This window comes from Bombina bombina, chromosome 3 (assembly GCF_027579735.1).
Source record: "Bombina bombina isolate aBomBom1 chromosome 3, aBomBom1.pri, whole genome shotgun sequence".
Classification (NCBI taxonomy): Eukaryota; Metazoa; Chordata; class Amphibia; order Anura; family Bombinatoridae; genus Bombina; species Bombina bombina.
Window position 1 is genome coordinate 460,258,462 of NC_069501.1, and position 24,768 is coordinate 460,283,229.

A 24,768-nucleotide genomic window follows, 5' to 3' on the forward strand; every position below is an offset into this window, starting at 1 on the left:
AGAAAAAAAATACAAGTAACTTGACAAAATCAGTCCCAATTTATTCTTGTATATTGACTGATTCCACTAATTCCATCTAACTTGATCTAACCTAATATTTTATCTAAGATTACTACATGTGTAGGTCTCTTGGACCTTAGATTATCTTCACTGTTATTCCTAACTGTATTGGGAAAGTGTCTTATTAGGTTTACAGGGTACCCATATCAAACGTGGATATTAATTTAATGCATTAGAAAGAAATGAACATAATGAGGGGGGAAATGAGCGGCGGGGGGGGGGGGGGGGGGCCGGGAGAAATGAGATTGGGAGAAGGGAAAAAAAAAAAAAAAAATGGGGGGGGGGGGGGGGGGGAGGAGAGAAGAGGGGAAGCAAGGAGGACTGGTTTCTATTCTTACCAAATTCCTAATAAAACTAAATCTGAATTCCTGAAGGGATAAATTAGATGGTCTATTTCTTTTTTTGGAAAGATTTTTATAAATGATGACCACTTTTGGAAGAACCTGTTAACATCTTGGGTTTCAAATAATTTTGTATCAAATTGTTCAAGTATACATTGCTTTTTTATACAATTTTTTATCTCTGGGATGCTGGGAGTTGCTGTTTCTTTCCATTTTTTAAAGATTAGGTATCTTGTTGCTAATATTGTGACATTTACTATCTTTTCCTTATCTGGGGGGAGTCTTTCATCTGTTTTAAGAAAAATTACATTTATAAAAGAGAGAATCGCATAAGGTATACCAAGCTTTCTATTTAACCAATATTCCACTTTCTTCCATACCTCTCTTATTTTTGGGCAGATCCATAACATGTGTTTTAGGTTCGCCGCTCCCATTGAGCATTTTGGGCATTTGTTAAATTGTGTATTGCCCCATCTATGTCCCTTTTCAGGAGTTACATAAGTCATATGCAAAAGTTTCACGTGTGATTCCCTCCAAGTAGAGGAGAATGTTGTTTGATTTACCTTTAAGATAGAAGTTTGAATATATCCTGTTTCTATAGAAGTTGGTTCAATAAGTGGGGCCCATTTTAGTTCAATGTTATTAATATGATTCACGCCTTTACTTAACTTTAGCATTTGGTAGCATAGAGAAATTGACATTTGGCCCCCATTAGCTAATGCTATCGATTTTTCTAATGGACCCAGGGACCAGTTCCAACCTGCTTCATTTATTAACTTCCACACTTAGGCCTAGATTTGGAGTTCGGCGGTAGCCGTCAAAACCAGCGTTAGAGGCTCCTAACGCTGGTTTTGGCCGCCCGCTGGTATTTGGAGTCAGTGATTAAAGGGTCTAACGCTCACTTTTCAGCCGCGACTTTTCCATACCGCAGATCCCCCTACGCCATTTGCGTAGCCTATCTTTTCAATGGGATCTTTCTAACTCCGGTATTTAGAGTCGTTTCTGAAGTGAGCGTTAGAGCTCTAACGACAAGATTCCAGCCGCCTGAAAATAGCAGGAGTTAAGAGCTTTCTGGCTAACGCCGGTTCATAAAGCTCTTAACTACTGTACCCTAAAGTACACTAACACCCATAAACTACCTATGTACCCCTAAACCGAGGTCCCCCCACACCGCCGCCACTCGATTAAAATTTTTAACCCCTAATCTGCCGACCGCCACCTACGTTATACTTATGTACCCCTAATCTGCTGCCCCTAACCCCGCCGACCCCTGTATTACATTTATTAACCCCTAACCTGCCCCCCACAACGTCGCCGCCAGCTACTTAAAAGAATTAACCCCTAATCTTCCGACCGCAAAGCGCCGCCACCTACGTTATCCCTATGTACCCCTAATCTGCTACCCCTAACACCGCCGACCCCTATATTATATTTATTAACCCCTAATCTGCCCCCCTCAACGTCACCGACACCTGCCTACACTTATTAACCCCTAATCTGCCGAGCGGACCTGAGCGCTACTATAATAAAGTTATTAACCCCTAACCCGCCTCACTAACCCTATCATAAATAGTATTAACCCCTAATCTGCCCTCCCTAACATCGCCGACACCTAACTTCAATTATTAACCCCTAATCTGACGACCGGAGCTCACCGCTATTCTAATAAATTGATTAACCCCTAAAGCTAAGTCTAACCCTAACACTAACACCCCCCTAAGTTAAATATAATTTAAATCTAACAAAATTAATTAACTCTTATTAAATAAATGATTCCTATTTAAAGCTAAATACTTACCTGTAAAATAAATCCTAATATAGCTACAATATAAATTATAATTATATTATAGCTATTTTAGGATTAATATTTATTTTACAGGCAACTTTGTAATTATTTTAACCAGGTACAATAGCTATTAAATAGTTAAGAACTATTTAATAGTTACCTAGTTAAAATAATAACAAATTTACCTGTAAAATAAATCCTAACCTAAGATATAATTAAACCTAACACTACCCTATCAATAAAATAATTAAATAAACTACCTACAATTACCTACAATTAACCTAACACTACACTATCAATAAATTAATTAAACACAATTGCTACAAATAAATACAATTAAATAAACTAGCTAAAGTACAAAAAATAAAAAAGAACTAAGTTACAAAAAATAATAAAATATTTACAAACATAAGAAAAATCTTACAACAATTTTAAACTAATTACACCTACTCTAAGCCCCCTAATAAAATAACAAAGCCCCCCAAAATAAAAAATGCCCTACCCTATTCTAAATTAAAAAAGTTACAAGCTCTTTTACCTTACCAGCCCTGAACAGGGCCCTTTGCGGGGCATGCCCCAAGGATTTCAGCTCTTTTGCCTGTAAAAAAAAACATACAATACCCCCCCCCCAACATTACAACCCACCACCCACATACCCCTAATCTAACCCAAACCCCCCTTAAATAAACCTAACACTAAGCCCCTGAAGATCTTCCTACCTTGTCTTCACCATACCAGGTTCACCGATCCGTCCTGGCTCCAACATCTTCATCCAACCCAAGCGGGGGTTGGCGATCCATCATCTGGTGCTGAAGAGGTCCAGAAGAGGCTCCAAAGTCTTCCTCCTATCCGGCAAGAAGAGGACATCCGGACCGGCAAACATCTTCTCCAAGCGGCATCTTCAATCTTCTTCCATCCGGTGCAGAGCGGGTCCATCTTGAAGCAGGCGACGCGGATCCATCCTCTTCTTCCGTTGTCTCCCGACGAATGACGGTTCCTTTAAGGGACGTCATCCAAGATGGCGTCCCTCGAATTCCGATTGGCTGATAGGATTCTATCAGCCAATCGGAATTAAGGTAGGAATTTTCTGATTGGCTGATGGAATCAGCCAATCAGAATCAAGTTCAATCCGATTGGCTGATCCAATCAGCCAATCAGATTGAGCTCGCATTCTATTGGCTGTTCCGATCAGCCAATAGAATGCGAGCTCAATCTGATTGGCTGATTGGATTTAGCTTTAAATAGGAATAAGTTATTTAATAAGAGTTAATTTATTTCGTTAGATGTAAATTATATTTAAATTAGGGGGGTGTTAGTATTAGGGTTAGACTTAGCTTTAGGGGTTAATACATTTATTATAGTAGCGGTGAGGTCCGCTCGGCAGATTAGGGGTTAATAATTGAAGGTAGGTGTCGGCGATGTTAGGGAGGGCAGATTAGGGGTTAATACTATTTATGATAGGGTTAGTGAGGCGGATTAGGGGTTAATAACTTTATTATAGTAGCGCTCAGGTCCGCTCGGCAGATTAGGGGTTAATAAGTGTAGGCAGGTGTCGGCGACGTTGAGGGGGGCAGATTAGGGGTTAATAAATATAATATAGGGGTCGGCGATGTTAGGGCAGCAGATTAGGGGTACATAGGGATAACGTAGGTTGCGGCGGTTTACGGAGCGGCAGATTAGGGGTTAAAAAAAATATGCAGGGGTCAGCGATAGCGGGGGCAGCAGATTAGGGGTTAATAAGTGTAAGGTTAGGGGTGTTTAGACTCGGGGTACATGTTAGGGTGTTAGGTGCAGACGTAGGAAGTGTTTCCCCATAGGAAACAATGGGGCTGCGTTAGGAGCTGAACGCTGCTTTTTTGCAGGTGTTAGGTTTTTTTTCAGCTCAAACAGCCCCATTGTTTCCTATGGGAGAATCGTGCACGAGCACGTTTTTGAGGCCGGCCGCGTCCGTAAGCAACTCTGGTATCGAGAGTTGCATTTGCGGTAAAAATGCTCTACGCTCCTTTTTTGGAGCCTAACGCAGCATTTGATTAAACTCTCGATACCAGAGTTAAATTTATGGTGCGGCCAGAAAAAAGCCCGCGGAGCGTTAACAGCCCTTTTACCGCCGAACTCCAAATCTAGGCCATAGTGTCTTGCTTGGAGGTAAACAAAAAAATCTTTTTGTGGAATGTCAAATTCACTTCTGAGATCAGAAAATGATTTAATACATTTCCTTGACATATCGATTAATTGCGCTACTCTTTCAAGACCGTTTGCTTCCCATCTTATAAGAGGTGATATTTGTAACCCTAGTTCAAAGTGTGGGCTTCCTTTTAAGGGTAAATAGGTAGAAATTTTCTCATTTATATTTAAAATTTTACATATCTTTAACCAAGCTTTAATTGGGATAAAAATAGACTGAAGTTTCTTAATTTCCTTTGGAATTTCACCTCTTCTTACATGGATTAGGGCTACTGGAAGATAGGGGAAGCTAACGTTCTTTTCTAGATCATTGTTTGTTGCATAATCTTTAAGGCAGATCCAATCTATTACTATACGAGCTAAGAATGCAAGATTATATAACCGTAGATCAGGTAAAGCACAGCCTCCAAATTTTCTGGGCAAAAAGAGTGCCGTGTTTAAGATCTTGATATCTTTCTCCTTTAATAGAATTGGTATATTTTGACAGATGTATAGGATTTTTGGAAATAATATCATTTTATAAAGGGCAATTCGGCCTGAAAGTGAAATAGGTAAATTTTGCCAGTACTTCATTGTTTCTCTAATTACTTTTAGAATTGGGGGTATGTTGAAAGAATACCATTGTTCTGGGTTTGAGGAGATTGTAATACCCAGATACTTAAATGCTTCTTCTGCAATTTTAAAGGGCATGTTATCTAGGGGCTGATCTGGAGGTCTTGCCCAGTAAAGTTCCGATTTGTTAGTGTTTATCTTGTAACCCGAAAATGAGCTAAACTGTGATATAATAGACAAGAGTTTAGGGATATTTAACTGAGTATTTCTCATGTATATTAGAATATCATCAGCATAAAGCGAGATTTTGAGTTCCTTTTTCCTTATTTTAATTCCTTCTATATCTTGTCTAACTAGAATCGCGAGAGGTTCAATTGCAATATTGAAAAGCAAGGGTGAAAGAGGACATCCTTGTCTTGTGCCTTTAGCTAGATGAATAGTAGATGATTGTCTGGTATTAACTAGGAGCCTGGTATAAGCTGTTTTATAAAGATTTTCAATAAATTTAGAGAAATGACCTCTAAAACCAAATTGAAAGAGTGTATGGAGAAGGTGATCATGGTGGACCGAGTCAAACGCCTTCTCGGCATCAATTGTGATAATAGCCTTATCGCTAATATTATGTTCTATTTCTTGGACTTGGCTCGATTTTACATTAAAAAAATCTATCGTAAGGAATAGCTCACGGATTTTAGCCGAGGAGTTTCTGTTTATCATGAAACCTGCCTGATCTTTGTGTATTATCTGTGCAAGGGGGGTTTGTAGTCTACGTGCCAAGATAGATGTCAACAGTTTATAATCTGTATTGAGAAGAGCGATAGGTCTATACGACTCTTTTTGTGTTGGGTCTTTCCCAGGTTTTAAGATAAGGGTAGTAAAGGAGGCTGAGAAGGTGTTTGATGGTGGAGTGCCCTCCCTATACATATCATTGTACAGTTTTGTTAAATGTGAGGCTATGGAGGGTGATAACAACTTATAAAATTCACTAGGCAGGGCATCTGGTCCTGCCGCTTTATTAATGGGCAGTTCCTCTATCCCTTTCACGACCTCTATCTCTGTAATAGGGAGATTCATCATTTCACTCATTTCTTCTGAAATAGTTGGACAAGAAATCTTTTCCCAGAACTCCTCGCTATTTCTGCTATTGGATGCATTTAAAGAGTACAGACTTTGATAATATTCTACCATTATTTTTAAAATCTCTTCTGAGTCTGAGAAGAGTTTATCTTCCTTCTGAATATGCTCAATTATAGTATTCCCTTTATCTTGCTTGACTAATCTAGAAAGTAACTTGCCTGCCTTATTCCCGTATTTATACAACTTCGCTTGAAGTCTCAGTTCACGTTGCGTTGTTTTATGCAAGAGAAAAGAATCTCTTTCTTTCTTGACTTGTATGTAATTGTTCCAAGTTTCAGTCGTTTTATTTACTATATAGCTGTTATAAGCATAATGAAATAATGAAATATTTACATAAATGTGAGGGGTGTACTCACTTTTGTGAGATACTGGCCTATATTTAACAAGGTCTGGCGGACCTGATCCGACAGTGCGGATCAGGTCCGCCAGACCTCGCTGAATACGGAGAGCAATACGCTCTCTGTATTCAGCATTGCACCAGCAGCTCACAAGAGCTGCTGATGCAACGCCGCCCCCTGCAGACTCGCGGCCAATCGGCCGCCAGCAGGGGGTGTCAATCAACCCGATCGTACTCGATCGGGTTGATTTCCGGCGATGTCTGTCCGCCTGCTCAGAGCAGGCGGACAGGTTATGGAGCAGCGGTCTTTGTGACCGCTGCTTCATAACTGCTGTTTCTGGCGAAACTGCAGGCTCGCCAGAAACAGGGGGCATCAAGCTCCATTCGGAGCTTGATAGATAGGCCCCACTGTATCTATGGCGCTAATACAAATCCTTAGCTCATGTTGAATACCATTCAATCTCAATTGTATTGTTAAAGTAACATTATAGTGACATTCATTATTGCTTCATTTACAAAATTCTGGGCCTGTTTACAATCTTTGCTCTTGGTGCTGCCTTCTGAAAATCAATAAAATACACACACCTGATTGATGAAATACAACAATGCAAAAAAAAATTCCATTAAACTTTCATGATTCAGATAGAGCATGCAATTTTAAACAACTTTCCAATTTTCTTTTATCATCAAATTTGCTTTGTTTTCTTGGCATTGTTTGTTGAAAGCTAAACCTCTGTAAACTGATTTCTCAGCCATAGAAGGCCGCCACTTATCTAAATGTATTTTGACAGTTTTTCACAGTTAGACAGCTTGGCTAAAATACATGTACAGTATGTTAAAAGAACTTAGATAAGGGGGCAGTCTGCAGAGTCTTAGATACAAGGTAATCACAGAGGTAAAACGTTTATTAATATAACAGTGTTGGTTATGCAAAACTGGGGAATTAGTAATAAAAGGATGATCAATCTTTTCAAACAATATAATTTTTTAAGTAGACTGTCACTTTAACACATTTCAATGTCTTTATTAAAAATCTCTGCAACAGCTTTTGTTTCTCAGTGGTATACATTTCTAGGTATTTTAATTATGACCTTGACAGGAATGATGCTTGTTGTAACAATGCTGTTTTTTTTTATCAATAACATGAGAGGACAGGCTTCTTCCTTAACATTTATGTTGAGAGTCAATTGGGTCATTGTAGCTGGGCTGTGACATCTGCAGAAATGACAATAGGAGGGAGAATTCCTCCATGATTTGTTGGGATGGGAGCACAATGGGAGGGCTAGGTGTGTAGTGGGCTGGGTCAGGGTATTTAATTGGCGGTGGTGGGTTGTTGTGCGTGGAGCAGGGAGGTGGTCAGGGTGGTAGTGGGAAAATGATCTTTGTTGGGAGGGAAATGGAGACCCCACTGGTTCTAGGTCATAAAAATTAGAAAAATATCAAGCGAGTGTTTATTTTCAATTAAGCAAGTTTGCAATGTACCTATTTTTTAATGTTTGCAAGAAGCTGAAATTAGCTTCAAGCTTGTAGCGCTTCTAATCACTAATGTTGCTGCCTCCAATCACCTTGATTCCAGGACTGTCACATATTAAGTACAGGGTTGTTTTTCACAAAAATGATACTGAAAAAAACGTACTGCCGATGGTCTATGAAATTGGTGATTGTGTTTGTTTTAACATCAAAAAGGGCTCATCTACAGCCATTAACACGCAGATAATTATGAAACAATAGACTGCGAACAGCCTCTTAGTTTGATTATCAAATCTTCATTTCTCTTTGTATCCTTTATTGAAACTTAACTCCTTATCATGAGAGTTTATCTAGATAGACTCAGGAAAGTGTATAAGATGTACTCTTGAGTCTCCCTCAGTATGCTTTCATGGGAAGGACCACTCAATGCAGTAGAATTGCATAATAAATAAACATATATAATAAAAACATAATTTATGTAAGAAGTTACCTGATAAATGAATTTCTTTCATATTGGCAAGAGTCCATGAGCTAGTGACGTATGGGATATACAATCCTACCAGGAGGGGCAAAGTTTCCCAAACCTCAAAATGCCTGTAAATACACCTCTCACCACACCCACAATTAAGTTTAACGAATAGCCAAGTAGTGGGGTGATAAAGAAGAGTAAAAAGCATCAACAAAGGAATTTGGAAATAAGTGTGCTTTATACAAAAAAATCATAACCACCATAAAAAAGGGGGTGGGCCTCATGGACTCTTGCCAATATGAAAGAAATTAATTTATCAGGTAAGTTCTTACATAAATTATGTTTTCTTTCATGTATTTGGCAAGAGTCCATGAGCTAGTGACGTACGGGATAGCAATACCCAAGATGTGGAACTCCACAGAAGAGTCACTAGAGAGGGAGGGATAAAAATAAAAACAGCCATTTTCCGCTGAAAAAATGAATCCACAACCCAAAATATAAGTTAATTCTCATAAATGTGAGGAAAAAACTTAAATCAAAAGCAGAAAAATCAAACTGAAACAGCTGCCTGAAGAACTTTTCTACCAAAAACTGCTTCCGAAGAAGCAAATACATAAAAATGGTAGAATTTAGTAAATGTATGCAAAGAAGACCAAGTAGCAGCTTTGCAAATCTGATCAACTGAAGCTTCATTCTTAAAAGCCCAGGAAGTGGAAACTGATCTAGTAGAATGAGCTGTAATTATCTGAGGCGGGGCTTGATCCGACTCCAAATAAGCTTGATGAATCAAAAGTTTTAACCACGAGGCCAAGGAACCGGCAGAAGCCTTCTGACCTTTCCTGGAACCAGAAAAGATAACAAATAGACTAGAAGTCTTCCTGAAATCTTTAGTAGCTTCAACATAATATTTCAAAGCTCTCACCACATCCAAAGAATGTCCAAAGAATTCTTAGGATTAGGACACAAGGAAGGAACAACAATTTCTCTATTAATGTTGTTAGAATTTACAACCTTAGGTAAGAATTTAAAGGGACACTGAACCCAAATTTTTTCTTTCGTGATTCAGATAGAGCATGAAATTTTAAGCATCTTTCTAATTTACTCCTATTATAAAAATTTTCGTCATTCTCTTGGTACAGTATCTTTATTTGAAATGCAAGAATGTAAGTTTAGATGCCGGCCCATTTTTGGTGAACAACCTGGGTTGTCCTTGCTGATTGGTGGATAAATTAATCCACCAATAAAAAAGTGCTGTCCAGAGTGCTGAACCTAAAAAAAGCTTAGATGCCTTCTTTTTCAAATAAAGATAGCAAGAGAATGAATAAAACTTAATAATAGGAGTAAATTAGAAAGTTGCTTAAAATTGCATACTCCATTTGAATCATCCAAAAACAATTTTGGGTTCAGTGTCCCTTTAAATGAAGTCCGCAAAACTGCCTTATCCTGAGGAAAAATCAGAAAAGGAGATTCACAAGAGAGAGTGGATAATTCAGAAACTCTTCTAGCAGAAGAAATGGCCAAAAGAAACAACACTTTCCAAGAAAGTAGTTTAATGTCCAAAGAATGCATAGGCTCAAACGGAGGAGCCTGTAAAGCCTTCAAAACCAAATTAAGACTCCAAGGAGGAGAGATTGATTTAATGACAGGCTTGATACAAACCAAAGCCTGCACAAAACAATGAATATCAGGAAGTTTAGCAATCTTTCTGTGAAATAAAACAGAAAGAGCAGAGATTTGTCCTTTCAAGGAACTTACAGACAAACCTTTATCGATAATAAATCTTTCTAGAAACAGATTTACGAGCCTGCAACATAGTATTAATCACTGAGTCAGAGAAACCTCTATGACTAAGCGTTCAATTTCCATACATTCAAATTTAATTATTTGAGATCCTGATGGAAAAACGGATCTTGAGATAGAAGGTCTGGCCTTAATGGAAGTGGCCAAGGTTGGCAACTGGACAAACAAACAAGACCCGCATACCAAAACCTGTGAAGCCATGCTGGAGTCACCAGCAGCACAAACGATTGCTCCATGATGATTTTGGAGATCACTCTTGGAAGAAGAACTAGAGGCGGGAAAATATAAGCAGGTTGATAACACCAAGGAAGTGTCAATGCATCCACTGCTTCCGCCTGAGGATCCCTGGACAGGTCCCTGGGAAGTTTTTTTGCTTAGATGAGATGCCATCAGATCTATTTCTGGAAGCCCCCACATCTGAACAATTTGAGAAAACACATTCTCCCGGATGTAAAGTCTGATGACTGAGGTAATCTGCTTCCCAATTGTCTATACCTGGGATATGAACTGCAGAAATTAGACAGGAGCTGGATTCCGCCAAAACAAGTATCCGAGATACTTATTTCATAGCTTGAGGACTGTGAGTCCCACCCTGATGATTGACATATGCCACAGTTGTGATATTGTCTGTCTGAAAACAAATGAACGGTTCTCTCTTCAACAGAGGCCAAAACTGAAGAGCCCTGAGAATCGCAAGGAGTTCCAAAATATTGATTGGTAATCTCGTCTCTTGAGATTTCCAAACCCCTTGTGCTGTCAGAGATCCCCAAACAGATCCCCAACCTGAAAAACTTGCATCTGTTGTGATCACAGTCCAGGTTTGACGAAAGAAAGAGGCCCCTAGAATTATACGATGGTGATCTAACCACCAAGACAAAGAAAGTCGAACATTGGGATTTAAGGATATTAATTGTCATATCCTTGTATAATCCCTGCACCATTGGTTCGGCATACAAAGCTGGAGAGGTCTCATATGAAAACGAGCAAAGGGGATCGCGTCCGATGCTGCAGTCATGAGACCTAAAACTTCCATGCACATATCTACTGAAGGGAACGACTGAGACTGAAGGTTCCGACAGGCTGCAACCAATTTCAAATGTCTCTTGTCTGTTAGAGACAAAGTCATGGACACTGAATCTATCTGGAAACCTAAAAAGGTTACCTTTGTCTGAGGAATCAAAGAACTTTTTGGCAAATTGATCCTCCAACCATGTCTTCGAAGAAACAACACTAGTTGATTCGTGTGAGATTCTGCAGAACGTAAAGACTGAGCGAGTACCAAGATATCGTCCAAATAAGGAAACACCGCAATACCCCGCTCTCTGATTACAGAGAGTAGGGAACCTAGAACCTTTGAAAAGATTATTGTAGCTGTTGCTAGGCCAAAAGGAAGAGCAACAAATTGGTAATGCTTGTCTAGAAAAGAGAATCTCAGGAACTGATAGTGATCTGGATGAAAAGGAATATGAAGATATGCATCCTGTAAGTCTATTGTGGACATATAATGCCCTTGCAGAACAAAAGGCAGAATAGTCTTTATAGTCAACATTTTGATAGTTGGTACTCTTACATATTGATTCAAAATCTTTAGATCCAAAACTGGTCCGAATGAATTTTCTTTCTTTGGGACAATGAATACATTTGAATAAAACCCCAGACCCTGTTCATGAAACGGAACTGGCATGATTACCCCTGATAACTCCAGGTCTGAAACACACTTCAGGAAAGTCTGAGCCTTTACTGGTTTTGCTGGAATGCGTGAGAGAAAAAATCTTCTCACAGGCGGTCTTACTCTGAATCCTATTCTGTACCCCTGAGAGACAATACTCTGAATCCAATGATTTTGGACCGAATTGATCCAAACATCTTTGAATAATTTTAATCTGCCCCCTACCAGCTGAGCTGGAATGAGGGCTGCACCTTCATGCGGACTTGGGGGCTGGCTTTGATCTCTTAAATGGCTTGGATTTATTCCAATTTGAAGAAGGCTTCCAATTGGAAACAGATTCCTTTGTGGAAGGATTAGGTTTCTGTTCCTTATTTTGTCGAAAGGAACGAAAACGGTTATAAGCTTTAGATTTATGCTTAGGTCTTTTATCCTGAGTCAAAAAACTCCCTTCCCCCAGTGACAGTTCAAATTATTGAATCCAACTGAGAACCAAATAATGTATTACCTTGGAAAGAAAGAGATAGCAATCTAGACTTAGAAGTCATATCAGCATTCCAAGATTTGAGCCACAAAGCTCTTCTAGCTAAAATAGCTAAAGACATAGATTTAACATCAATTTTGATAATATCAAAAATGTCATCACAAATGAAATTATTAGCATGTTGAATCAACTTAACAATGCTAGACAAATCATGATCCGATACTTATTGCGCTAAAGTTTCCAACCAAAAAGTTGAAACAGCTGCAACATCAGCCAAAGAAATTGCAGGCCTAAGAAGATGACCTGAATATAAATAAGCTTTCCTTAAATAAGATTCAAGTTTCCTATCTAAAGGATCTTTAAAAGAAGTACTATCTTCCGTAGGAATAGTAGTACGTTTAGCAAGAGTAGAGATAGCCCCATCAACTTTGGGGATCTTTTCCCAAAACTCCAATCTAACTGCTGGCAAAGGATACAATTTTTTAAACCTTGAAGAAGGAATAAAAGAAGTACCAGGCTTATTCCATTATTTAGAAATCATATCAGAAATAGCATCAGGAACTGGAAAAACCTCTGGAATAACCACAGGAGGTTTATAAACAGAATTTAAACGTTTGATAGTTTTAATATCAAGAGGACTAGTTTCCTCCAAATCTAATGTAATCGACACTTCTTTTAACAAAGAATGAATATACTCCAATTTAAATAAATAAGAGGATTTGTCAGTGTCAATATCTGAGGCAGGATCTTCTGAATCAGATATATCCTCATCAGAGAAGGATAATTCAGTATGTTGTTGATCATTTGAAATTTCATCAACCTTATGAGAAGTTTTAAAAGACCTTTTACGTTTATTAGAAGGAGGAATGGCAGACAAAGGCCTTCTGAATATAATCAGAAATAAATTATTTTAAATTTACAGGTATATCTTGTGCATTAGCTGTTGAGGGAACAGCAACAGGTAATGGACTACTACTGATGGATACATTCTCTGCATGTAAAAGTTTATCATGACAACTATTACAAACCACAGCTGGAGGTATAACCTCCACAAGTTTACAATAAATGCACTTAGCTTTGGTAGAACTGCTATCAGGCCGCAGGGTTCCAACAGTGATTTGTGAGACAGGATCAGATTGAGACATCTTGCAAATGTAAGAGAAAAAAACAACATATAAAGCAAAATTATCAATTTCCTTATATGGCAGTTTCAGGAATGGGAAAAAATGCAGCATAGCCCTCTGACATAGAAAAAAAAAAGGCAAGAGGCAAATTGGAATGGGGTCTTAAATAATGAAAATATCTGGCGCCAAGTATGACGCACAACAAACAGAAAAATATTTTTTGGCGCCAAAAGCGTCTGGAAACGACACACTCGCGTCATAGATGACGCAACCTTGTGAAGGACTCAGCGTCAACTAAGACGCCGGAAATGACGAATTTGCGTCAACGAACGTAACTTTGTGCCAAAAAAATCTTGCGCCAATAATGACGCAATAAACTTTGGCATTTTGCACCCTTGCAAGCCTAATTCTGCCCGCGAATTTAAAAGACAGTCAATTTGAAAAAGAGACTATACCCCAGGTAAGAAATACATTTTCATAAAAAAGCATTTCCCAGATATGAAACTGACAGTCTGCAAAAGGAAATATACTGAAAACCTGAATCATGGCAAATATAAGTACAATACATATATTTAGAACTTTATATAAAAACATAAAGTGCCAAACCATAGCCGATAGTGTCTTAAGTAATGAAAACATACTTACCAAAAGACACCCATCCACATATAGCAGATAGCCAAACCAGTACTGAAACAGTTATCAGTAGAGGTAATGGAATATGAGAGTATATCGTCAATCTGAATCTCTACGACCGATAACAGAGAACCTATGAAATAGATCTCCCGTGAGGAAAACCATTGTATTCAATAGGTGATACTCCCTTCACGTCCCTCTGACATTCACTGTACTCTGAGAGGAATCGGGCTTCAAAATGCTGAGAAGCGCATGTCAACATAGAAATCTTAGCACAAACTTACTTCACCACCTCCATAGGAGGCAAAGTTTGTAAAACTGAATTGTGGGTGTGGTGAGGGGTGAGGGGGGGCACATTCTCGGCTTCTTAACTCCTGTTTCCAGCGAGTCTGAAGGTTCACGCAGAAACAGGTGCATTCGGGCCTTAATAAATCGGCCCCTAAGGACTAGGTTACAAGTGGGGTGCTATTTAGTGCTCTTGTTCTTATCGCTCGTGCACTAACCTGAAAGGAGTTATTAATATTTCTCATGCCAATGTTCTTCACGTACAGAAATATTTTATTTTTAAAGTAAATACATATTTCTCTATATATCTGTATATACCTGTACCTGTATATACTTGTAATATAGCCCTAAATACATTTCATGTAATTATGGATGCCATAATTTTGGAACCTAGGTTCCACTGCAGGTATCTGAAGGAAAGCTGCTGTTCATATACAAACAAATCAGCGCTGGAAGTAGGGAAAGCTAGAGGCCAACATGATGTCACCCATGACTAGAGGGAGGTGAGAAATAATCTCAATACCATGTTTATTAAACGTATTTAGTGTTTAATGTGTCATTAAATAGGGTGGCCATGCTCATTAGCAGACATTTGCATATATACAGTAATTATACAGCATAAATCAGGAACTAAAGCTGCTAGGACTGATTTTAAATGAGGATGGGTTTATCATTAGATTCCTTTACACTAAGAAGAAGTTTTACCATGATAGCATCTATATTTAATCTTTATTTTCAACTTTGACCTGAACCTTAAAAATACCGACCGTGTTGGTAAAATACCGGGTGGGTTGTAACCCTATCTTTAATTTTGACTTTGAGATAACCTTTTACTGATTTATTCTATTATGTGCTTGTTTTGTTTAAACCTAAAGAAATATTCAAGTTAGGTTGCCCATATCTCACCTCATAACCTAATAGCACTCCGCTAAGATTCTGCACAGGACTCCAGGTTACCTCCATGTCCGAGGATGAAAGTGCTGAGGCTTTGATGTCAGCAGGAGAAACGTTAGGCTCTGCAGATAAAGTCAAACAAAGGTCATTGTGAAATTGGGAAGGGGACTGGGTATCTCTTCATCAGACGACCAATACAGAAAAATAGTACTAGATTTTGCTTGAAGATGCTTTCCAAAAAGTGTTTCTAGGCTGTTAAAGGGACAGTAAACCTTAAAAATAATGTTATATAATTCTGCACATAGTGCAGAATTATATAACATTATTTAAGTGCTATAGTTCTAATAGCCTTTTTTCTCTTTAAATATGTAAAAATTACGGCGCTTTTACAGACCCGCTCTCTGCTGAGCGGGTCTGTAATATTTAGTCAGCGCATCGGGCCAGCTGTATAGTCACAGCCCGGCCCGACCGCGCCATAGCACTAAGTGCAGCTCGCTCCTGTCACAGGAGCGAGCTGCACTTAGTCTTATGGCGCGGTCGGGCCGGGCTGTGACTATACAGCTGGCCCGATGCGCTGACTAAATATTACAGACCCGCTCAGCAGAGAGCGGGTCTGTAAAAGCGCCGTAATTTTTACATATTTAAAGAGAAAAAAGGCTATTAGAACTATAGCACTTAAATAATGTTATATAATTCTGCACTATGTGCAGAATTATATAACATTATTTTTAAGGTTTACTGTCCCTTTAATATACCAATAAGGATAACGCTTATTTGCAGCTAAAGATATCATCAAGTATGTCTCAAGGATTCTTCAATTACTTAATTTATCTGTCATTTGTTTTGGAAGTTTATTGTAGCTATCTCCTAACCTTTTCTAAGTTAACACTTAAATGTCTCTGATACTGATATGAAACAGCATTATTATTTAATTTGAGGATTAGCAGGAAGTACAAGTCAGCCAATTAACACTGACAGGAAGTACCTGCCAGATAATCAGCATTAGTAGGAAGTATACAACTGATATTTCTGTATTTGTTTGAATTGTTATTTAAACTACTAAAATAAATTTCAACATGCTGAAATACTGCTCTTTCATATCAATCAAGAAAAATGTGAAGTACAATGTCCCTTTAAGTACACTACCTTTAAATTGCTTACTCTCATTCCTTTTTTAAAAGGTCACTAAATTCAAAATGTAACACATAATTCAGATAAAACATTTTGTTTTAATAGACTTTCCAATTTACTTCTATTATCAAATTGTCTTTTTATATGCACTATCTGAGGCACCTCTTGTATCAAAATGTTCAGTTATATGGAAGATATGGAAGAAAATAAAGAAAAAATGAAGTGGAGGTAATTATAAGAACGCTCTCATTTTAAAGGAAGAAAATTCGATTTTTTTTATTTGGACACAGTAATCAAGTAAGGTCTAAGGGGTCTATTTATATATGTGAGGACGGACATGATCCGCTATAGCATGCAATACCGCCCCCTGCAGATTTGCGGCCAAACGCAGGGGGTGTCAATCAGCCAATCGTACATGATCGGGCGGATTGCTATACGCCGCCTCAGAGGCGGCGTAAGAGTTTAGGAGCAGCGGTCTTAAGACCGCTGCTTCTTAACTCCTGTTTCCGGCGAGCCTGAAGGTTCACACGGAAACAAGGGAAACAGGGGCCATTCGGCCCTTGTTAATTAGACCCCCATATGCTGATTTGGAATTATTACATCTATGTTGAGAGGAATACCGAAGAGTGTTTTAATTGATAGTACTTTGACTTGCTTTGTGTTTTTTCTTTCATATATGTTGTATTATTATAGTTTGTATTATTTACTATATCCATTATATTTTATATTTTTAATAGTGTTTTTAATATTTCTCCACTTCTTAGAATGATGACAATTTTTGTATAGAACACATATTGTAGTATTTTTTGTTTGATGGTTAATTTATTCACTCACAATCTGTGTAGAAGCAAACTAGAGGGTATAAAGGTCATATGCTTAGCATTGTTTTATAGGAGTATTCACCATTTTATTTTAAAATAAGAATAATACTATCGAAAAAAGTATTTTATTTGCAGTCCGTATGATTCCAATATTGTCATTCTATGTAATAAGGACTTAATTTCCAATGCAGAGTAAGATGTATTGTACTTTTACCTTCCATGTTTTTAATCTGTCCATGCAAACCAGAAGTTAGGTACCGCTATAATATAATTTAAACATTAACTATCCTTCTATATAATAAGGACTGTATTTCCTAAGATGTTCTTTTGCCAGATCAAGATGTAACAGACTTCTACCACTCATATAGATGTTTTAAAACAGTCAATGGAAATGCACTGTGATTGTCTTTGCAATGACAAAAACTTGAAGTGACATATTGTTAATACTCACAAAGCCGAAACGCAATGATTTGATCAGATTTCTAGTAAGCAGCTCTGAATATGTAAACACTATGGTAGTTTTGTTAGATGATATACACTGTCTTCTTTTCTAGAGTTGTATTTGTATGTATGATGATAATTTTTTCCCACTTTAAATTTACTTGAATTGGATTTACCATGTTCTTAGGGGCCACCTTTCCAGACTGTGGACGTGATTTTTATTTCTGATTGATTTTAATTACACTACATATTATATTACTTTATTGTATGTTTTTTTGTGATTGTAAGGTGTGCACCTATATATAGTTTTGATTTTATTGTGTAATAAATATTTTGGAACTTTAGCATAGCATATTTTCTTTGCGCAACCTTAGATTTAGTTTTCTTTTAGATTCTAATTCTTACCTTTAGTTAGAGGTTTATTATAAGGCAAGTTTGCTCTTATATAAGAAGCACTTTTTAGTTTCCATTTCTTATAACTAAATTGTATCAATACAGTTTGAAACAATTATTATAGACAAAGAACATGTATAATCCATAGCTAGCTAATACTGCTGAAACAAAGACACTGGGCATGCTTTTTATAACCCAATTAATAAATATTCTCAGTTAATTCACTCTTTAACTTATTGAAAATTAACACCATATTAAGTCAGTCTACACTGCTAACCATAATTTTATGTAGAAATATTTTTTTAGTCACTTTTTTGTGTCCTTGATTGCTTGCAAATTCTGGGACTAGCACCCAGATTGGATGCTTAAAGGGACTCTGAACCCAAATGTTTTATTTTGTGATTCAGATAGAGCATGCCATTTTAAGCAACTTTCTAATTTACTCCAATTATCAAATTTTCTTCATTCTCTTGGTATCTTTATTTGAAAAAGAAGGCATCTAAGCTATTTTTTTGGTTTAGGACCTGGACAGCACTTGTTTATTGGTGGGTGAATTTATCCACCAATCAGCAAGAACAACCCAGGTTGTTCACCAAAAATGGGCTGGCATTCAAACACATTCTTGCATTTCAAATAAAGATACCAAGGGAATGAAGAAAATTTGATAATAGGAGTAAATTAGGAAGTTGCTTAAAAATGCATTCTCTATCTGAATCACGAAAGAAAAAAAATTGGGTTCAGTGTCCCTTTAAATAGAGCTATATTATCATCTAATAAATAATAATAGGACAAATCAATAGTAATAACATTGAATTTAAAATAATAAGTAGTAGATTTTTTGGGCAAATTCAAAAGTTAATTAAACATTTTTTCCTGTAACATGTGACAGCCATCAGCCAATCACAAAATGTATACATCTTTACACTGTACACTCTTGCGCATGCTCAGTAGGAGTTGGTGCCCCAATATGTGCATACAATATATTGTTCACATTTTGATAATGGAAGTAAATTGGAATGTTTTTTTGCATTTGGGATTTAGTGCCCCATTAAAAAGTGAGAGGTTGATTAAGTGTAAAAATGCAGAAGAATATTGGGATTAATGTCTTTTTCTCAACTATAGATGTTTACTTTATAACATTTTGTTGTGAAGAAGAGACACAAATTCACAGTTGTGAAAACTGCAAAACCAAGCATATGTGATAAAAAAATACTCCCAAATAATCTTACAGAAACATCTGGGAGAGCATGACATTGTGCCTCATGCTTAACCTTTTAACACCGTTATGCCGTTCTATTCCGGCATAATTACACTGGGCTTTAGTGCTGTTATGACAAAATAGAACGTCATAACCGTTGGCTGTCCTAAAGCCAACTGCGCTTCCATGATGTGATCGCGGTCTGGAGGGCGTGCCTAGCGTCACAGGGACGCCCCCCTGACCCGATCCCATCATTGAAATCTTGCGATCGCGTGCACGATTTTTTTTTCCCCTCATGTTTTTTTATCCCTCACCCCTTGCTTTCAATTGATGTAGTAAATGGTTAACAAATTAAACATTTTTTGTTCTTTAATGCATGATGTGTAATTTGAAAGTTTACCACTAGATATCAGAACAAGATTAATATGTAAAGAGATTGTTTTTTATTGTATGATAAGTTGAAGGCATTGTTAGGTTAAAGGGATATTAAAGCAATTTAAACAATTTAAATAACAAGAAAGCAATATATTGCAGAAGATCTGCATACAAAATATATGATTTAAAAGCTATTTAAACTGTAATTTGTTAAACTTTAAAGGGTTTGCAGGTCCATAGAAATTGCAGGATTCACCCCTTGAAGGCTTCTTTGATTGTTTACCTGGTCTATTTTGCTTTAGCCAATCAAAGATCATATGTTAATGGGGTGTTTATGATTGGTTAGACCAACTGGCTGTTAAAATTTTAAAAAAGGAATTTCATGATAGTCGGCCAAGAGGTTTTAAAATATCCTATATTATAAAAGGCCAGGTATGTTTGTCCGATGCAGTCATGCGCAGTAGAGACTGCAGCGCGTGACAAACATACCTGGCCGTAAGAAAGGATCAGTCAGTGATGATCAGACAGCAGGGGTGGGGGGGCGGGAGCAGGGGTCCATGGCAGTGGGGGAGGGGGTGGATGGGACTCCTATGTTTAGTTAAAGGGACAGTAAAGTCAAAATTAATCTTTCATGATTCAGATAGATCATGCAATTTTAAACAACTTTCCAATTTACTTCTATCAAATTTTCTTTGTTCTCTTGGTATCTTTTATTGAAGAGTAAAACTATTTAGGTTCATATAAGCTCAGGAGTGTGCACGTATATTTGGTACTCTATTACAGCAGTGCTGCCATAGAGTACTAAAGACACGTGCACTCTCCTGAGCTCCTATGAGCCTACCTAGTTTTACTCTTCAATAAAAAATGCCAAGAGAACAAAGCAAATATGATAACAGAAGTAAATTGGAAAGTTGTTTAAAATTGCATGATCTATCTGAATCATGAAAGTTTAATTTTGACTTTACTGTCTCTTTAAAATATTTTTCTTTATGAATTTTAAAAAGTATCATACTATATAATTATTAATTCTTTATTAGTTTAAAATATATCAGAAATTAAGATTTTATATTCATATTTATAGTTACCTTTAATATGTAAACTATTAGCATCAATATAATTTTTAAATATTCATATGATTTATTCGATATGTGTGTTTTACATATAATAGAAATGTTCCGCATTTGGTAAAAGAAGAGAGAGAGATATTAGAAGTTAAAGGAACACTGTAGTCACACAAAAAATTACAATATTTGAAATAAGAATAGCTTATATAGTATCTTTACATTATTAGCTGTGCACAGTATATTGTGTACACCATATTAGTCAGGAGGTTCCTGTCTTACTTTAGTAAAATTAGGAAACTTAGTTTAGGCAGCTAAGACTACTTGTCTGGGAGCAGTGCAAGTAATGTAAGTTTCAGCTGCCTTTACTGCACAGATTCTATGCATATAATACAGTTGTTTTGGAAGCATAGGGGAAAAAATGTGAGCTATAAGAAGAAGGAACTATACTATAGTATCATACAGCTCATAATAGGAAATGACAACACAGGCAGGTTCACACTCAGTTTTAACAACTTTAGCTGCAACATTTTTAATACATACTGTATATGTTGCAAAAAATGCTAATTAAGTTTTGTTTTCTGACTACAGTATCCCTTTAAGTCCATAAACAACAGTATACAAGCTAGAAGCTGTTAATGATCTTATTTAAAGTATTACAAATTATACAGTGGCACAAAAAGAAGGATTACACTTTAAAATTGGAGGGACAGTAACAAGGGAGAAAAAAAGGAGGGAGAACATATATCATGATCTTTATACCTTTGAGTGCTAAGCACTTTCCCACCTGGGTGCTAATATGTACTAAGGTTTTTTTTATATTTTTGGGGAAAAAAAATTGTAACTTTTTTTTTTTTTTTACAGACCCCCAAGACTTACACTGTTGGAAAGGTTAGGTGATTATTGGGGGTCTGTAGCTGCTTAGATGCCTGAGATACAGGCTTCTAAGCAGCATGCCCCCTCCTCCTATACTTAACATTGTTAAGTATAAATAAAGTTGCACTGTGACGTTATCACGTCATTGCACGTGATGTCACCGCGCATCACGTGAAGCCCCGGTGATGCCTGTCACTCTACAGGCACGATCACCGGGGTAGGAGCAGTTAGGAGCCCCCAGATCTCCCTCAAGGTGGGAGAGTGCTCATGACGGCTCTGAGCCGTCATTAGCACCAGAGTGAGAAACTCTGTGACGGCTCAGAGCCGTCATTAGCACTCAAAAGGTTAATGGAAATATTGTCAAGTGTCTGTAAAAAGTAAATGTTTTATACAGGGATAACAAATATCACATCTCAGATATAAGATAGACATGTAGTTTAGCATCCTTATGGAACACCCATTTGTACCTTCTTCTGCTGAATAGACAGTGGTTATCCGACTGTAAGGTCCTTGTCCTTTGTTGTTGAAGCCCCTGATCTTAACCTCGAATGGGGTGTAAGGTGCAACATTGTCATCCCTATAGACATACTGCTGAGACTGGACCCCAAGTATGCTGACTGTTTGCCAGGTCTCTTCACCTTGCTTCCTAAAGGCAATAAGGTACCCAAAACCATCTCCGTTCTGGTACTGCCTTCCAATGGGCTGCAACATGGAGGTATATTAGAATATGACATGATTTATATCTACCAGAAGCATCAAAACTATTGTTTATATATATATATATATATATATATATATATATATATATATATATATATATATATATACACACACACACATTAGAAATAAAAATGTATTTGAATCTGAAGTGTGCTAAAATAAATGAATGTGTTATAATTAAAAGCACACTATAAATGAAAACCAAATTCCACATCTTTTTATAAACCATATATTGCACACTATGCCCTTTTTTTTTACCAGTTGTGTCAATCAAATATGACTGACACAGACAATTAGGATTGCCAGGTGTCCAGTATTCAACTGGATCCAGTATTTTAGTAGGATGTCCAGTAAAATCTTTACAAAAATACTGGACACTTAAATGCCCTTTTTTAAGTTTCTGGGGGTTATAGCTAAATATAAAAGCTTCCTATGCCTAATCTCATAACAAATATGGAGCAGAAAAAAGTGAGGAGCAGTTAACAGGGTCGAATCACTTGTGTTTAAGAATGTTACTGACAGCCAAAGAGGTTCAATTATTGATTTGTATGTTACTGGCAGCCAAGGGGTACAATGACTGCTTAGCTGTGAAAAATATGCATTATGGGATCAAAAGTGGGGGGCTAAAGTAGAGCTTTCTGGGAAGTATTGTTTGACCGCATCCACCATTGTGCAAGTCACTGAAGTAATTTTGTGGAAGACAGCTGGCAACCCTACAGACAGATGATTGGATTGAAGGGCAAGTATGTTATGAAACAACAAAAAATGACCTATTACAGGGGCCAAAACAAATATTTAATCAATAAACATGTTTTATGGAGTGAAAATGAAAGTATCATAAAAGTTTTTGTTTTGTTTTCTAAACTGAGATCCTGTTTTTAGCTCTGTAGAAACAACATGTGAAAGGGACATTAAACTTCTGGGTACAACTACAATGCAATTATACTATTCACCATTCTACGCTGTCAGAAAAAATGTGCAAAAATTGTACCTTTAGGGGTACAACAGCTTGTCACTGGGGCAGTACCCTCAAAGGTACACCCAATGTACCCTTTAACATTGGTACATATTGGTACCCTTGCAGATTGTACATTTCAAAGGCCAATATGTACCTTTAGTGACTAGATTGGACCTCAATAATTACTATGGTACTATAATGTACCCTTGAAAATAGTGCAAATTTGGCCTTTTAAGGGTACTGCCCCAGTGACAAGCCATTTGTACCTCATAATGGCAAACTTCAAATTTAGTATATAACATACTAAGATGCATTCTCCTAATGTGTACTTGTGCAGACAGTATTACAATTGCCACACTGCAGCCAAATAGCAGGTCCAAAGATTGCTACAAGAATTCCTGCAACAACCAGGCTATACAACCAGTTCAAAAAAGAGCTACTTCAAATATTTCATTTCACTCTGTACTAGACTCTAACAACACCCCATAAAAATTGTGGTGACACGCCATATAAAACATAAATATATAGAAAACAACATAATAATAAAATATAACTCCAACGAAAGGAAGGGGGATTCAGGGGAGCGATAAACAATAAAACTCACAACCATACATTGAATTGTCACTCTTTGCAAAATATATGCAAATGAGTTTATTTCCCCAGTGCACATATTGGTGATGAACCTTCTACCAATAGATTGAGCTGTGTTACACATGTCAAGGAACTTTCAACCAATAGATGGCGCTATGGCATGTTTCAGAATGTCCATGTATGTGACTGGGGAACGTTTACAATTTTTTAATTTTTTTTTTAAACAGGTTTTTAAACGGCTCTTGTTTATTTTATATAATTTAAAACAGTTTTCTTTTCTTTGTTAATATATTTGCATTATGTTTAAGAGTTAGCATCTTGATGCTCTAAATATAAACATTTTTGTTAAGAGCTTGCGTGCTATTTAGAAAAAGCAACACAGTATCATTGAAGATATGGGTTATTAAGTATTTTTTGTTGCTTTGCCCACTTCTTGCATATTACCAACAACCATTGAACATTAATTATTTTGCTTTACAACATGTATGCTGAATTCATTTTTGGTGACTGCAAGTTATGTTTTCATTAAATAATTAAGGTGCACAAATTATATGGACTTGCAGGGTTTGGCAGCATTAAACCACCCATCCCCCTCAATCTTTTAGTCAGACAAGTGATTGTACCTTTTTTGGGGGATTAAATGGTACAGACATGGACCCTTCGACAGTTGGAAACATATTTGTACCTTATTTACCCCTAAATGGTACATATTAGTTCCTTAAAGGGACACTGTAACCAAATTTTTTCTTTCGTTATTCAGATTGAGCATGAAATTTTAAGCAACTTTCTAATTTACTCCTATTATCAAATTTTCTTCATTCTCTTGGTATCTTTATTTGAAATGCAAGAATGTAAGTTTAGATGCCGGCCCATTTTTGGTGAACAACCTGGGTTGTCCTTGCTGATTGGTGGATAAATTCATCCACCAATAAAAAAGTGCTGTTCAGAGTACTGAAACCAAAAAAAGCTTAGATGCCTTCT

The 24,768-nt window shown here is 37.1% G+C and overlaps 1 protein-coding gene across 1 annotated transcript in view; it reads right to left on the bottom strand.

The window, feature by feature from the left end:
- CNTN2 (contactin 2) overlaps window positions 1-24,768 on the bottom strand; it is a 132,528-nt gene that overhangs the window by 21,008 nt on the left and 86,752 nt on the right. The window contains exons 19-20 of the mRNA XM_053704691.1: window positions 21,986-22,220; window positions 15,235-15,344 (exon numbers count right to left, since the gene is read on the bottom strand). Of these exons, the coding sequence (XP_053560666.1) occupies window positions 15,235-15,344; window positions 21,986-22,220 (345 nt within the window). The remainder of the gene's footprint in view (window positions 1-15,234; window positions 15,345-21,985; window positions 22,221-24,768) is intronic.